Genomic DNA, 16412 nt, shown 5'->3' with positions numbered 1-16412 from the left:
AAACTTCTTTGTTCTTGCTTACACTTTCCATATCCTGGAAGAGACCCACTCTCCCTGTGCTCTGCCTGGAGCTATTTAGTTGTGCCCTATCTGCAGGGTGTGATGGCAAAGCGCTCACGCTGCATGCTGCAGAGCCCTGCGCACCCACACCCCATGCCTTTGCACCCTCTGCCCCAGCCCTGCAGAGCTGCAGTGCCCTTGCAGAGCCCAAATGTGCTGGGAAAAGAACCACAGCAAGCAGATCCCATCTGTCTACAGTTCAGAAATACTGGATTAATTTACTAGTTTGCTATTGCAGGGGCAGGACAAATAAGTGCATAGGATTCATAAAAAAGAAAGTTCTATTTATAGAATCATAGAATCATTAAGGTTGGAAAAGACCTCTAAGATCATCTAGTCCAACCGTTCACCTACTACCAGTATTGCCCACTAACCATGTCCCTCAGTGTCACATCTACAGGTTTCTTGAACATCCTCGGGAATGGTGACTCTGCCACCTCCCTGGGCAGCCTGTGCCAGTGTTGCTTTACCTCGTATGTATTTAGAAGCATTCTATTGTACATAATGTGTCTTTTTAGGAAACAGTAAGGCCTAATATATGTATAAAATAGAAGTTAAAAGAAAACCTCACACTAGTAAAGTTGTGTATTCTTATCTGGGAACCACCTGGTGCAGATGTTACCAAGCTACATCCAGTTTTGCCTCTACAGTTTAGCATTGCCCTAAAATTCAATGCACTGGGTCCTCAAGGGCTTGAAGTCAGAGTGAACAAATTTTTAGGTAGTAATTTTGCAGCAAATTGTATTTTTTTTATATAGTCTAGTGAATTTCAGCATGGTAAGATGAAATCTATCCATCATTGGACACTCTGTGAAAATGAGAGCTTACTTATTGTTTGGATTGAAACCTTTTCTCTTTTTATTTCTGCACTTACTGATTAATTTAAAATGTAGGAATAAAAATTACTAAGTTACATAATACTGGCCAAACCTTGACAATAGTTTTGTAGGAAACAGACCGTGTAAATGCAAAATCAGAATGGTGTGTTTTGCTAAAGTGGCACCATATGTTAGTTGATTAACAAGTTGTATGGATGTTAGAAGATCTTGGCTGCTTGTGAGAAGGAGCATCTGTTTTCTAAGTCTTTTATCTAATATGTATGTAGACTTTGCCAAGTTGAAGATTTTTTTTCTGCTTTTTTTTGTTGCTGTTGTTTATTTGTTTTTTGTATCAGCTATTAATTCCGTTGGTATTTTTCTTTCCATAGACAACATTGATACATCCTTAATGTTTATATCTAATCCCATCTCTGTAAAGAAAATGCAGTAATATGAAGAAATAATGCAGAATGTCCCACATGTGCAGATATTTTACATGAGTGATCCAAATTTTTTCCAGCTTGTGTTTGGTATTAGACTTAATGTTTTGTTTTGTTTCTATCTTCAGCCAGCAAACTCAGTAACTAAAGTGCAGAATACTTGAACTTTCCTTTAGAAGTTGACTGTTCACGCTGACAGAATTACAGTGAGTGCGAAAACTGACAAGTGTGCATGCCTGCATGCATCATAACGGTAACTGCAAAAACAAGTGTTGTGTTTTTACACAGTAACATGTACCATCTTCCACTTAAGATCTATTTTGAGACTTTAAGTAGAGTTTAAGCGATTAATTGGTCTTACTATACTGGCTTGCAGCAGATTCTCTTGTAGCCTAGCCAGTTTTGGGGCTGTGGTGAGAGCCAGTTGTCTGGGGCTTAACTGTGAGAAGAAATGAAATGTTAGAGAAAGACCAGAGAATTTTTAGTTGTTTCATGCCCACTGTATAGAGAACTTCAGCTTCTCAGTGTTGAAGAGGATCACAGTTTGAGGTTTCCCAAACAAAGCATCTGAGAAAAACTGAACTTTTCTTAGGGTGGTTTGGTGAATGTTTTTGAACTTTTCTCGCAGGTGAGGATCTTGGCTCAGCGGAGTGCTTTGATGGGACATGAGGCTCGGGTTTGTGCAGAGCACTTTGCTCAGGGCCGTCTCTTGGGGAGAAGGCTGCAGCAGGAGCTGACTGGCTGGTACGTGCTGTAGGGCAGTAAGGACAGACCAGATAAGTTCTCCAGCGCTGCGCTACCTTCCTGTCTGCTGAGCCCTGGGGTGGCTTTGATTATGAAGCACTGCATTTAATCTGTGTGATTGGTTATGTTCCATGGACACAGGAGCTGAGGTTAGATGAGGCTTCACAAGCCTCAGATTTAAATATCAAGAAATGTTTCTCTTGGCCTGTGGAAACCTGAGTGTGTTGACCCTTTAGAGCAGGTGGAAGTACTTCAAAGAAATCATTTCTCTCAACATGTTTTCAGGGGAGACTCAGGATTATGGAGGACAACTTTGTTTGGATCCAGATGCAGACTGCGGCTGGCAATGTTTCTGCTTTGTTTGTCTGTCTTTTTAATTTGATTATGCATCCTCTGCCCTGGGAGAGCTGTGTTACACACACAGCCTGAGAGACCTCTCCAGGAGCAGCCTGTCCATATTCAGCACCTCTGTCTCCCTCCGTCCTTTGGCGCCACTGCTTCAGCGCTGCGGCCTATCGCCCAGCCCGGGCCCTGCCATCGCCTCAGACGCCAGGCAGCACCCCAAGGCCCCGCCGGGCGACACCTCTCCGGGCGCTGTGACTCCGGCAGAGGGCAGCAGCGCACCGCTCCCGCCGCCCCCCGGGATCCTCCGGGCACTGCCTTTCTGACGCTGAGGATGAGGGAAACGCACAGTTAAACATTAACTTACCAAGAAAACAAACAAACAAACAAAAAAAAAAAACAAAAAAAAAAAAAACAGAGCAAATCTCTTTTGTGTGTAGTTAATATCTCCATTGGCAAAGTGTGATTCCTCTGTTCAACTGATTTCCCCTTACTTTCATTAGAAGGCTGTAATTTGAAGCTGCAGGGGAAGTTTTGAAAGACAGTGGGTGGAGATGAACCTCTTCTCTCAGGGTTTTGGGACTTTCCATGGTAGGAAGCTGTTTGTTTAGTTTTGCCAAAATTGCATGTATTTCATTGGCAGGACATTGAGCGTAGCCATGTGATGACCACAAAGCAACAAGCTAGGACAAGTCTTAACACAAAGGAGCAAGGCGAGCATTGATTTCTGTCTCCTTCTGCTGGGCTGTGTGCTTTACAGACAGCAGCTTCAACGCCTCTAAGAGCTGGGTGCTCTCTTTTCCTGTAGGTAGCCAAGCAAACAGCTGTGAGCTGTTGTATGCCCTCTGAGGTGCTGCACACCTTAGCCCAGCTGTCTGCCTCTCACCAGTCCAAGCACCCAGCTACTATCAGCTTACAAAGTCACAACCTTCTAATTATGCCTTCTTTTCTGCAAAGTGCCGTGGCTTCTCTTCATTTGTTTTCCCAGGAGAGCTGTAATGGGCAATGTAAGATATTTTGTCAGCAAAATATGCTGATGGTGATGACTCAAGAGATAAACGCTGAAGCAGCTAAGCAGGCAGTCAAAGCACGGTTGTGTGTTTGTGTGAGAGGGAGAAGTGTTACCTGCTCCGTTGGCGCCATATGTTGCACAGACCTGGCATCCCTGCATTGCTCCACAGAGCCCAGTATGGATGCCACAATGTGTCTACATGGATTGGGGTCAAAGTGTAGAAGGAAGTGCTGTTTGCAGCTCTTTTGGCACAGCCACAGCAACCGCTTATGAAGTGTTAAGGAGCAGGCTTCATGCTTTGCTTTGCAAAGCCTGGCCAGGAGTCATGCAACAGCTCCATCTGGTATGGGATTGCAAGCAGAAGCGTAGTGTAGGGAAAAAACAGACCATCCTCAGGCTTGTAAAGCTGCGTTTTATGATGGTGAGTCTCCTTAGAATATGGTCTGGGTTGCATTGTTTTGTTATGAGAGATAAGTATTTAAGAAACTGATTGTCTTGTCTGCTGGCAGCAGAACAATATAAAAATGTGTTGGGCAAAAATAGAAATAGGAAAGTTTTTGAACAGAGAATCGAGAATATGAGCCTAAAAATTAGGATATGCTCTTGAGGAAAGCAGTCTACATGGGAATCACCCACTGTCTAGAATGCCGTGGGAAGTTACTAACAGGATTAGAAGATATTTCCACATATAGACAGTGCATGTTTTTTTTCCAAGTAAATACTGTGTAATATTTTATTCTTATAACTACTTAAGGAATTGTGATACCATCTAAAGAGCCACATAGATATTTTCAGGAGATTCCTACTACCTCCAGTGGAGAGCTGACCACTGAACTATCAGTGCTTTTCTCAGTGCATTTAGACTAATGTGTATGCTGCTTTACAATCATGGAGGGACATCTCTGGAGACAAATTCACCCCATCCTAAAACAGATGTCTAGAACGAATGGGATGAGTCATCTACAGCAGGTGCCTGTTTTGTTCCAGTAGTTTACTAGGTGAATGGCTTACAATACTTGCCTGTCTTTTTGAAGGCTAAGGATGGGCGAGGGGAGACGGGCTACCTTCCCTTCAGAAGAGGGAAGATCTGGGATTCTTAGGTCACATCCATGGAGAAGTCCAATCCACTGGGAAATCACACTCTAATTTTCTCCTGTTTTCAGTGTCAATATTGCAGATGAGGGTAAAGTAGCTCTAGAACAACCAATGCTTCTGCCAGTCTGTAGTCACATTTCCAGGTATCTGTTCAGGGTCACTGGTTTCCAGTGGAGAACAGATTTGGCTGCTTTGACCAAACAGCAAATGCAGAGGTTGCTTATGCAAGGTGTTTTGACTTGTATGTGCTCCACACCCATGAAGCTTTCACGGTTTGTTTACCACTTAGATTTTCTGGGTCAAGACTTACTGAGATAAATCATTGTATAGCCTGTCATATTTTGGAAAACAGTATTTAATTAAACAAATTAGATGCTTATGAAGAATCTTCTCCAACATAGCCCAGCAGTTTCCTGTTACTGCAGTAGCTCCAGGCACATGACAGTCCTTATTGCTCTGATATGCTTCTGCTGTTAACGCAGAAGTACGTAATCGTGGGTATGAAACTGCTATTGCTTTCCTGCAAGTTTGATAATTCAGTAAGAATTGCTTTCTAAAGTACTTGAAAATCTAATGAGATTCTGGATAGGCCACTTTCAAGTCAGCCAGTCATAACATTCCTTGAGAAACTGCTAGTAAAAAGTTTCTTACTGTGCATAGCTGCTTAATAAAAGGTGTATTATTCTTTGCCCTTGAAAAATCCCCTGACTAACAAAATGAAAAAAAAGCTAAAAAGTGCTCCTGTTTTCTGGGAAAGGGAGTGCAGGGAGGTTGTTAGACATCTAGATAACCTCAGGAAACAGTGAAAGCAAATTTCCAAAGGACTACAGGGGCAGAACAACTGGTGCCTTCATTGTGTCTCGCAGCTCAGCAAGAAACAAAAGACCAATTTAAGTAGCTTTGAAAAAGGAGCATAAATACTCATCAACAGATGAGTAAATTCTCCTGCCCCTGCCCTCCCTTTTGTGTGGGTGTAGACTCATGCACCAAGTAAATCATCGTTTGCCTTTGGGGAAGTCAGAGCACAAAGGCACCGTGCTGCAGTTACTGCCACTAACTCCCTGCACTGTGGCGAGGGGCTTAAAATGTTCAGGGGACCTCACTCCCCTCCACCTGTCTTCCTAGAGAGGTTGTATGTGTTACTGGGGACAGATATTCAGATTTCATTCTTTTAAAAGAGTGAATCACCGACAACCCTACTACTGTCAGGTCCCAGTACTGGGCGTTGATCTTTAAGTCAGCCTTGCCTGCCCTTACACTGGGTCCCATATCCTAAAAGATGGAGGGTAAGGGAGGCTTGGTGCCATCCTGTGCTTCAGCCCCAGTCACGGCACCTAAAGTCCTCCAGAGTAGCCGCTTGGTAATGGGGAGTTAATGAGGGAGAAAAGATGATCTCAGCCCCCAAAACTGTACTGATCCCTTGATCAAAAGCTTTAATAACCTTCAGACACTTGATGGTATCCAGAGCTATGGATGCTGATGCCATGGAAGATTTGTGCTGTATTGTCCACTATCTCAGTGGAATAGCTGAAGCACTGCAAATTCATTCTCTAGTTTCCACTACACTAACTTTCCTGTGTAGACAAATATTTAGGATCTTTTTTTTTTTTTTTTACAACAGATGAGATGATATGACTTAACTTACTGCATACTATTCATTCTCTCCCATATCCTCTCTCTAGGAGGAGATTTCCATACAATTCTCACTACACAGCAGAGTGTTTTGATTAGATCTGGTGTTGTTATTTTTCTATCGTAATGTAAGTGCTTCTATTTGTCTACGTTTAGTAAGTATGGGAAAGTGTAACTGTCAGCAGTAGTGCTTCTTGTACCTCACTGAATCTAAGAGCAGTTGTGGCCGGTCAGAGGAGTCCAGCCTTCAAACTTACCTTAAATGGTGATCATTACCTAAGGAAAAATACAGGACCAAGGAGAGTACGTAATGCTCCAGCTCCCAACAATATATGGATAAGAGGTAACTTGAAAGAAATGAAGGATTATGTCCTTTTTGTTTTTAATAATGCTCAATGAATTTTTCCCATTAATTTGTTGATTAAAAAAAAAATAATTCTAAAACTCTTGAAAACTCAGCAACTGAAATGTCCCACAGGAGGTTTCCCGGCGTACCGGTACTTCATGGAACCATGGAGTCATTTAGATCAAAAAGGACCTTTGAGGTTATCAGCCTGACCTACTGAGTCCCATCACTAAAGCATGTCCTCTAGTGCCATCATAGTGCTCTGTGGAATTAATATTCACATCCATGGTTTTGAATCATTAGCCTACTTGTCTCATTTGATGTCTTGAATCTGTATTGAGAGAGATAATGAACAGTCTTCCCCTATTAGGTTTTTCTTCGTTACTCATGTTTATGGACCTCAACCATATGTTTGATTCATCTGCTTCCAGAACAGAGAGTCCTACATTATTTAGTTGTTCCTTGTAAAGAAGCTTTTCCATAACTTTGATCGTGCAAGTCACCTTTTTTTGTATAATTTCTGTATCTGCTATATCTTTTTTGACCTGGAGTGAATTAAAACTGCATGCTATATTCAAAATGTGGGTAGACTGTGGATTTGTACAGTAATATAATTGTATTATCCATCTTGTTTGCTGTTCTTTTCCTAACATTTTCCAGTATTTATTTGAATTTTTAATCACTAAGGAGCACTGAGCTGAAATTTTCACAAAATGGTTATAACCTCAAACTCTTTGAGTGATAATAGTCTGTTCAAAGCCAGTGTGTATCACTTTGCTACACAGGATTTCATCTGTCGTTTTACTGCCTAGTAAGTGGATCCTGTGAAGTTTCTTCTTCATAATCAGCCCTTGTCTTTACTTTGCTAAGTAATGTAACATTCTCAGTAAGCTGTGTCACCTCGGTTCATACCCCGGTTACCCTTTTCCAGCTCACTGATGTTGGGAGCTGCCTGGACCAGTGCAAATTCCTCTGTGATGCCACTGGTAATCTCCCTCTCTCCCTAGGGAAGACTGCCTTTTATTCCTGCTTGCTCTTTCCTATTTTTACTTTCTTTTTTTTTTTTAAACCCATGGGAGGATCTCCTCTCTTTATTACATGCCCCTTAGAAATCTGAGCAAACTGTATCTGCTGAGTATCACATCTCTTCTCTCACTAGCTTGGGAAATGGAAATGCAGTTCTGCTTCTGCTTTCATTGACCCACATGATCTTGGGTTTCAGATTTTCTCTGCAACGTTAAATTACTAATTTCTCAGAACCCTGTTTGGCTTTTGCTACTTGCTTAACATGTTGTCCACATGCAAGATACTGAGAGTCCTGTTGGGGAGTGACATACGCTGCTTTCTCAAGTCAGGGAGAAGTGTTTATGGTTCTTATTTTAGCTCCATCAGCGAAAGAAAATAATGAGCGATAGTGCCTCTGTGGGTGAATTTGTGGTTTATTGAAAGCTGTGGCAGAACCCACAAGATGAGGAGAGAAAATAATGGCTGATTTTAAATTTCAGCTGTTGGCTGCAGCTGCAGAAAGCTTTTCAGCCTGGTGCCTGTCCCACTTTTCTTCCTTTTACTGGAAAAGGAAGCTGAATTGCAACACTGAACACTCCATGACTTAGACTTTTAGTACACAAACTTCAAGCGGCATGGCTTTGAGCATAGGTACTATCAGATGTACATTACTTAAGAAGGAGCTCAAGACACAAAGATGTTGAATTTATTTTTTAACTCTGAATGTGCAACGATATGTTAAATATATATATTTTTAAATAGACAGTGAATGACTCTTAATCTGTCTGTAGGAGACTGAGTTTTTATGTTTTATTGAGATGTCACTCCCTAAATGAACTAGCAGCTACTTACCATGTATCGAATAAAGGTGCTATGTTCTTACGACTGGTGACAGCTTCTGCAGGATGAAGGGGAATTTGTCTTTAACCAAATAAAGCAACCCTGCAGCATGGCAGTCCCATGCTGATAGAACTGACAACATGATACCTTTCAACAACTGAGGCTTTATTCATGTCTTGAAGACACTCCTGAGAATTGCGTGGAGCTATGAAGAAAAGGTATTTAGTGGTGATTTGCAAAGCTCCACCACAGTCTTAATGCCTGTGACTTAAATCAAGTATAGTTTAAGGCAATGTTGAAAAAGGCCCTCGTAGTGGCTGTTAGGCCTGTTGTGGCACTGTCCTTCTGCGGGATGTTTCTCAGACTCCTAAAGTCAGAAGACTACACAGTCTTTTCCATGCAGAGTGGGGAAAACAAATTACCCTGTTTGATGATTGGGAAAAGAAAGCGATTGGTAGTTACTGCGTGTAGCATTTTACCCTCTAATTCTGGCATCCAGACTGCAAATTCTGGCTGTGTTTAGGCTCTGCTTTAGAGAAGTAGTCAGATTTGATTTTGATGTTTCAAAAAATGTCAGACTTGTAACCCCCTCTGGCTTAGTTTCCATTCTGCAGACCATCTTCTGCACTTAGGTTTACACCCTCCATTCTCAATATAAGGGTTGTGCAATGCCGCTATAGAGGCACATGACCTCAAAGGTCAGGGAAAAACACTTGCTGCTCTGGACAACTATTCAGTTCTTATTTTTCCCTCTCGGTTATATACATAGCTTCTTTGCTGGAATCCAGCTATCCTTGATTTGAGCACCAAGACTCCTCGTAGAAAAAAAGAAACAATGGGTTAAAAGCACTGAATTAATACTACTTGTGGGTTGTAAACTCATCCTTTTCTTACCTAATGCCCTCTTCCAAGGGCATTCTTGTGCTAGTCTCTGCTGTGAGAGCGGATTTATAGGAGCTTATAAAACTGAAACTGGGGCATATAAGTAATATTGTCATCTTGTGTCAAAGAGATTTCGATACTTGTTTCCTTCCAACACTTTGCCCAGAATTTTCTCCAACCAGTAGAAGGATTTAGATGCCATTCCAGCTGCAGTCTTGAGGCGTTATGGCAATAGGAGAGTGAAACAGCAAAAGAGGGTAAAAAAAGGTGTGAATTCATCACTTCACCTTGTTATGTTAATTATGAAAGATTAAGGCAATAAGAAAGAATTATGAAAGAATAAGGCAATAATATGAGAATCATAAATAAAATGAAGTAATTCACAAAGTTGTACTTTTGTAAATAAGATGGGTATTGCAAATACTGAGTATTGGAGCATATGCATATGCAGTAAAGCCTGCCTGTTACCAATTAATGTTTAATAACCTTTTCCTTCAGAGTGAAGAAAACCTGTCAGTACGTACTGCCTGTTCCCTGTCTTCAGCTATGCTGCATGTAAAGGCGTGTGCTATATTATGAGAGAGATATTATGTACATCTCCGTGCAGACTTGCACATTTGTAAAGGCAGAAAACTAATACAGTGTCATTTTATGTTGTCAGTGGAGAGCTCACCTGTGAGTCATTACATTGTTTGAAAAGTTTTCACAAGAAGTGCTACAAAACAGTTGGAATTAAATTGTCTTGGGTTATGTATTTATTCATGAGAGAGATGAAGGCTCTGCTTCTGAATAAGCTTAAACCTTGTATGACACCTTTCTGTGCTGACGTTGCTTATTCTTGCCTTCACCCCAGGCAATTCTGTGCGCTTCTTGCAGCCTGATGAGACGGATCATTGTTACTTCTTCTCTCATTTTATCTTCTGCAAAAGTGCTGCACAAAAGGTGCAGAATTCCCCTTGTAGGGGAATAGGATATGACATAGGAGTTGTGTCACTGCAGCTCACTCGGTGCTCAGACACTTTGCCCTTGCCAGCCTTGCAGCACGCTCTCCCTGTCTGGGAGGAGGTAGCTGTGGCCGTGCGCTCCCTGCCCTGGGGTACCCTGCACTGTCTTCCAGCTATGCTGTTTTGGGGGGTAAATTTAGGCTATGTACTCATTTATTACTGCCAGTATATTAAATTCAGTATCTGAAGTATCTGTTTAGTACCTAAATTCAGTATCTGACAGTGTCTAAAGAAGGGCTGTGAGAAAGAAGGGGACAGACTCTTTAGGAGGGTCTGTTGTGATAAGACAAAGGGAAATGGTTTCAAACTATAAGAGAGGACAATTCTATGAATCTTTGATCCTGTCAGCTGTACTTCAGTGAGGGAATGGGAATGCTAGAAAGTGAAGAGAGGACAAGATTGTTTTCCAGTATTAAAACCCAGACTAATGCAAGTCTTCAGGAGTCCAGCTAATGCAGCTGATGGAGAGGAGGTTTTGTTGCTAGGCACCAATCCTACAGAACTGGTTGGTCTGGCTGATGGTGGGAGAAGAGTAAATCCCAACACTGGAAACTGCAGTTGAGTCAAATATACCCTGAAGAAAAAGGAAGCAATTCCTTAGTAGTGAGGGTAATTAAACTATAATGTAGTGTGTAAAATAGGAATAGGTGTGTTACAAAGCCACGTTAGTCCCAGTGCTGCAAGAAGATTTGCATTTACTGCAGCAGCTGTTTGCAGAGTGGGAGGAGGGCTCTTGGATGTGGTGTCTGAGCCACTGGTTCCATCAGCTGACTTCATGGGCCAAGTGTGGAAATGCCCGCAAATAACACACTTGCAACACTTGCAGCGCTGTATTACAGGCAGTTGATTATCATCAAGTGTTGGAGTTCAGCCTTTCTGCTGGAGATGTGAGGTGTGGAGGAGTTCCATCCCCTCCATGTACAATTGGCTAGGTATGTGGTATGTTTTCAGGTTCGTTCCTTTTCCCCTGCAGGTTCGTTGTTTTGGTTTTGTTTTTTTTTTTTTTTTTTCCATAAAGGACTGGCTGTACTGGAGACAGTGGCTGGATGTGTGTGCCAGAGCTTTGAGACTGGGATCATTTGGGTTTGTTTTATGGTGGACACCTGATTTAGAAAATGTAAGTCAGAAGTAAGAACTTTTTTTTTTTAGGATTAAGTCACTGGGAGCTTACACTGTCGTACTTAAACAAATCATCTGGGTAGATCTTGTCACGTGAGTTATGGGAGTTTACTTCAAAAGCACATTCCTGTTTGAAGCAAACACTAGTGCACCTGCAGCTTCTGAGATCAGCAATGTTATGTTCATCTTTTTAATCTCAAGCCACATGTATGACCTTTGTGTGAGGATCCCACACCAAATGTAATGGCCTGTAATAGATAGGAAGTCAGACAAGATAGTCATATGGTCCTTGTTGCTTGAAAATTGTGAAATCCTAAATATCAAAGAGTTTTTATGCACCTGAATTAGTAAGTGTTCAACCCAGCAGAAGAGACTGGGCCAGAGTACCACTGCTGTCAGCTGCTCTTGCTTTCTTACTGATCAGCTGTTTTCATGGTAGCATCAGCATGGGCTGGTAAGGTCAGAGGGACAATTTTCAGGGAAGAGGATGTACACATTGTCAAGAGGTCATTAAAGTACTTACAAGTAGGAGGAAGTTCTCATTCTGCTCTCAGGAATGGTGCTTTCCAAGGAATGCAAATGAGAGCACTGCAAACAGCAGCCGGTGGAGCTGAGTGGGTTAAGCCAGAATTCACAACCTGTAACCATCCACACTCACTGGAAATCAGATATGCATGGAAGCAAAGGTAGAACAAGATATTCTGCTTGTTTTTATCTATTTTCATATATTTTTTGTTGTTTGCTGTGTAGTACTGCATTTTTGCAAAATTTGGGGTGAAACTATAGTAAAAACAACAAAAAATGCCCAACTTAAATCATAATGGTGTGTACCTCTCCTGTGAATTTAGTATGATTTTCACATTAAAAAAATGTCTTTCTTGCCAGTTACATTGTGGGGAGAAAATGAATATACGACAGGGTACAGCCCACAGACAAATAAAAATAATAGTGTTCTATAAAATACCATAATTTTTCAAGAAAGACCACAATCATGAATGGTGTGAATGCTGCAGGTTGACAATACTGTGCCCATTGTGTTAATTTCTAATCATTATTTACTAATTATTTTACGTAAACCATTCTTTTTGGTACAATATTTATCAGAATTGCCTCCTGATATGCAAGTTGGTATGGTAGTCACAACATAATTTAAACTATTACATTAATTTTAGACCCAGACTCCATCAAAGTAAACTTTGTATTTCTTATTAATTCAAGCAGTCTCCTGACAGTCTTTTACACTCCACATGCATTTGGTGAGATCTGAATCTCTCCTGATTCTTTTTAAGCATAATTGTAGTTTACAGCGAGCAACTCTCAATCCCTTTGATCACTAAAGCATGCTGCCTTGTACATTCACAAGCTGATCCTACAGACATCCATGAAACCAGCAACATTCGGTGTTTCAGATGTTAAGTTTGTTGCTCTGGCACTGCTAGAAAGTTGGACCTGTTTGAATCCAAACTCTCACCAGAGCTGTTTGAGTGAATTCATCCAAAAAGGGAACTTATCAAAACCAAAGTGTTTTACACTAGGGGAAAATAGAATTTGAATATAGAGCAGATGGACTTGAAAGTGACCTTCTCCCCTTCTTTCTTCCACCTCCCTCAGAAACAATTCCCTACACTATTTCTTCCCACCCACATACTGCTTTTTATTTGATTAAAATTTCCAAGATGTAAGGCACATTTTCCTTTCGCAGAGTTATTTGTTTGGTACCTTACAAAAACAGATGTTCATACTCTCTATTTCTGTCTTTGCAGGCTGATCTTATTCCTTCCCATAGGTGATGCTGTATGGAAACTGTGATGTGTAAGGAGCTGGCCAGGCTGGCAGGTGTGAGGCTGTAGCGTGCCAGGGTCTTCAGTTCAAAGTTCTGCAGCAGTGCAATAATATCAGTGTTAGCTCATTAGGGTAGGATGGCAATAACAATGGGTAAAAAGTCTGAGATGAGATGTTGCATTACATGAGTCAGAAACACGTGCAGTGTAGTGATGTCCATTTAGCTCTGTCCTATCCTACACTCGGTTGGTGGGAAGAGAAGTCACGTTACAGCGTAGAGTTAGCTTGTTCTTGTCCCAAACTGCAGAGATATAAAGCTGCGGGTGAAGGAGAATAATCACCATTTTTTCCCTCAATAATCATATTTTTTTCCCTCAGTTCAGTGTCGGTGCTTCTTTGTGATGGCTGCAGTCCTTTTCCTCTTGGACTGATTTAGGGCATTCACAAGTATTTATTGCCTTAAAACCGTAACATTTATTTAAAAAAAAATTGTAGGAGGATAAAGAAAACAAGAATAAAACTTGGAAAACAGAAAACATAACCTGTTTCATGCGATGTAGCTGTTCAGGTGTAGGAGTTGTTAGCTTGATCAGAATATCTTCCCAAGTGAAAGGAGGATGTTCTGGTACTTGGAGAAGTGTAAGGCACTACATAGCACAGCCCTTTTTGGCTAGAGGTGGGCTAGGACACTGCATCCTTCTTCATAATTGCAAGCTCATCACTGTCAAGTGTCAGGTGATTATCACTGCTCCCAGGAGCTCAATTCAAAATTGAATAGGAAAAGTGAATATATATCTTCATCTTGAATAGCAAATGTTCACCTCTTAGTGACTCTTTTCAATAGTTGTTTTAGTGATTAAGGCTGGTGGTGACAACTGTGATTTTCAGGAATGATCATGTAATTTGGCACCGCTGTCAGTCTCTGAACTTATCAGAAGGAGCTGAAACCTGTAGGTCAGGCAAGACATGGTGAGAGGCTGCTGTGGAGATGTGCAGAGCAGCTCGTGCTCATTTTTTATTATACTCTATCTGGAATGGAATTTAACTCTTTCAGCTATTTTTTTTTCCTCATATGTATGAGAAATCATAACTGAACTGGAATGTATGGAGAATAAATACCGAAAGTCTCCACAGATTTTTTTAACAGCAAAGTTAATTTCATGACAAGTAATCCCAGAGGTTGTATTAGATTGTTTGTCACTGTAAATTTTCAAATCAAGTTCAGATGCTTACCTTTAATTTAAGTACTTGATAGATCAACCACTGTCCTTGGACTTGAAATAGGATCCAACTGACTGAAATCCCCTGCTAAGCAGATGAGAGCAAATGATCACAAAGCTCCTCCTACCTCTCAGCTTAAAAATCTAATTTCCCTGATATACAGTACCAAATTACTACACAATTACTCTTAAAGTAGTATAAACCTCTTTGCTTCTAGATTTACTTGAATGGATTCATATGGATAGACCTGTGGTTATTTTCATGTTGCTTGTATGAGATAGTGGTTGCTATTGTATCATCTTTAATAATACACGTATCTGGGGGGAGTGAGTCTATTTTAGTTATGAAGGATTGCAATGAACTCTCTGAGCACAAAAGAGCGTAGATGCACTCAGTTTCTCATGGCCTTTCCACTTCAGATCTAATATTTATTTTGTTCTTGGGCTATAGTAGGGTAGACAGTGCCTGGCTGTTTCACACTGAGAGCATTCATAATATATTTCTCCGTGGCTATGTGATTTGTGATTTTGCACGGACTCTGAGATACATCTTTAATTATGGGATGCTTTTTCTGATTTAACTATTAATAATTAACTTCCCTGTTTTTTAGCAGTGAATAAATACAAAAGCACTGTTGTATATTACGAGTTTTACTAATTGAGCAAAACAGTATTTGTTAATTGCTCCTTTTATGCACATCCTAAAACCAGAATTGTTTAAGTTGCTCTGGGACATTAATTTTAAACACAATTAAAACAGCATATCCTGTTAGCAGTTGTTCTCCATGCATTGTTTTGATATTGATGGGCCTAGATCTGAACATAGTAATTAAAAGGAACTACTGTTATTATTGATCCCACAGATAAACAAATCCCAATTGCGTGCTGTGAACTGGTTAATCAAGTTTATTTAACGTGTTGCTGGTGATTCATCCCAGCGATTGTGCTGCATAGCTCTTTATTTGAGCCTAGCAGTATCATGATTCTGGCTGTCTCCAGTTTCTCAGTTGCTAAAGGAGTTTCATGAATCCTTTTAAATAAACATAGGTAACACCTTAAGGCATGGCATTGTTGCAGATAATAATTAAATCCAGTTTGGGACCAAGAGCTTCTCACTCCAAGAGAGAATATATTTTGAGATTGTGCAATCTTGACTGCTGTTTTCATGAATGGTGTGGTCCCAAGAAGTAGCAGATGCAACTGTGTTTCATGTGAAGCTGGGTGGATTCCTTTGCTAGGCTCTGATGATACTGAAGTGTGCCACTTTTTGTCTCACTTTTTGCCAGTGCTCTTTAATCCTGTTTGAGAGACTACTTCTGAAGCCAGGGGAGTTCTCCTGAGGTAGCACCCGCTTTCCAAGTCACATATCCATGACTAAATAAGCAGTTTCTCCTAGATCACCTCTGCATATCAAGGGTCTGTGTTGTTCAGGCCCCTTAACAGCATCAGCAGTACCATCTACCATCACTAACAGCAGTGGCTGCATCTTGCTGCTCCCATGGAAGAAACAGCTTCAGACCACAAGCTTGCACCACTGTTCCCCCCCGCTCTGTCCCAGGGGGCACCTGGCTGCTCAGGACATGACTGTGGATGCACTACTATGGGTCATGAGATTGCCTTTCTGTCTGTCTTGTGCTCTTGAGTGTGGAAATTTAACAGTGCTGGCTGAAAGCAGATACTTTAGTATTGGCGATATGTAAAAAAAAATGCTGATAATCTTATACTCATTTTCTAGGTTATTTTTTCCCCACCTTGGATGAAGGCAAATTCTCCTTGAAGTCCTGTGGTGCATAGCTTTTTTTTGTCTTACATGGCTCTTGGTAGAAGCCATACTGATTTCCAGAACTAACCCTGTTCTTGTACAACATTGCAGAAGTGCCTTGCTTGTAGACATTTGTAAGCAAGCATGTTTTGTGCTCGCCATTGCATTATTTCAGGATTAGGTCTTCATTTAAAGACCCTTAGGTACCTCAATCTCTGTTTCTGAGCTTAGGTGATGTCTTGATACAGCTTTCACATTGCGACTGCGCTGGTTCTCTTTTCCCACCAGGGATTTCTGAGCTATTTTTTA

The 16412-nt window shown here is 41.0% G+C and overlaps 1 protein-coding gene across 5 annotated transcripts in view; it reads left to right on the top strand.

Annotated features, from left to right (window-relative positions):
* The window catches only part of KIAA1217 (KIAA1217 ortholog), a 354365-nt gene that overhangs the window by 155661 nt on the left and 182292 nt on the right, over window positions 1-16412 (top strand). Inside the window, exon 1 of one of the 5 annotated variants that reach the window (XM_021389176.1) lies at window positions 11896-12025. The exons of the other annotated variants lie outside the window; for them this stretch is intronic. Within the exon in view, the coding sequence (XP_021244851.1) occupies window positions 12010-12025 (16 nt within the window). The 5' untranslated portion in view covers window positions 11896-12009. Of the gene's footprint in view, window positions 1-11895; window positions 12026-16412 lie in introns of those variants that run through there. 5 annotated transcript variants of the gene reach the window in all.

Source organism: Numida meleagris, chromosome 2, assembly GCF_002078875.1.
Source record: "Numida meleagris isolate 19003 breed g44 Domestic line chromosome 2, NumMel1.0, whole genome shotgun sequence".
In the NCBI taxonomy this organism is placed as follows: Eukaryota; Metazoa; Chordata; class Aves; order Galliformes; family Numididae; genus Numida; species Numida meleagris.
This window is presented reverse-complemented; position numbering and strand designations above follow the sequence as displayed.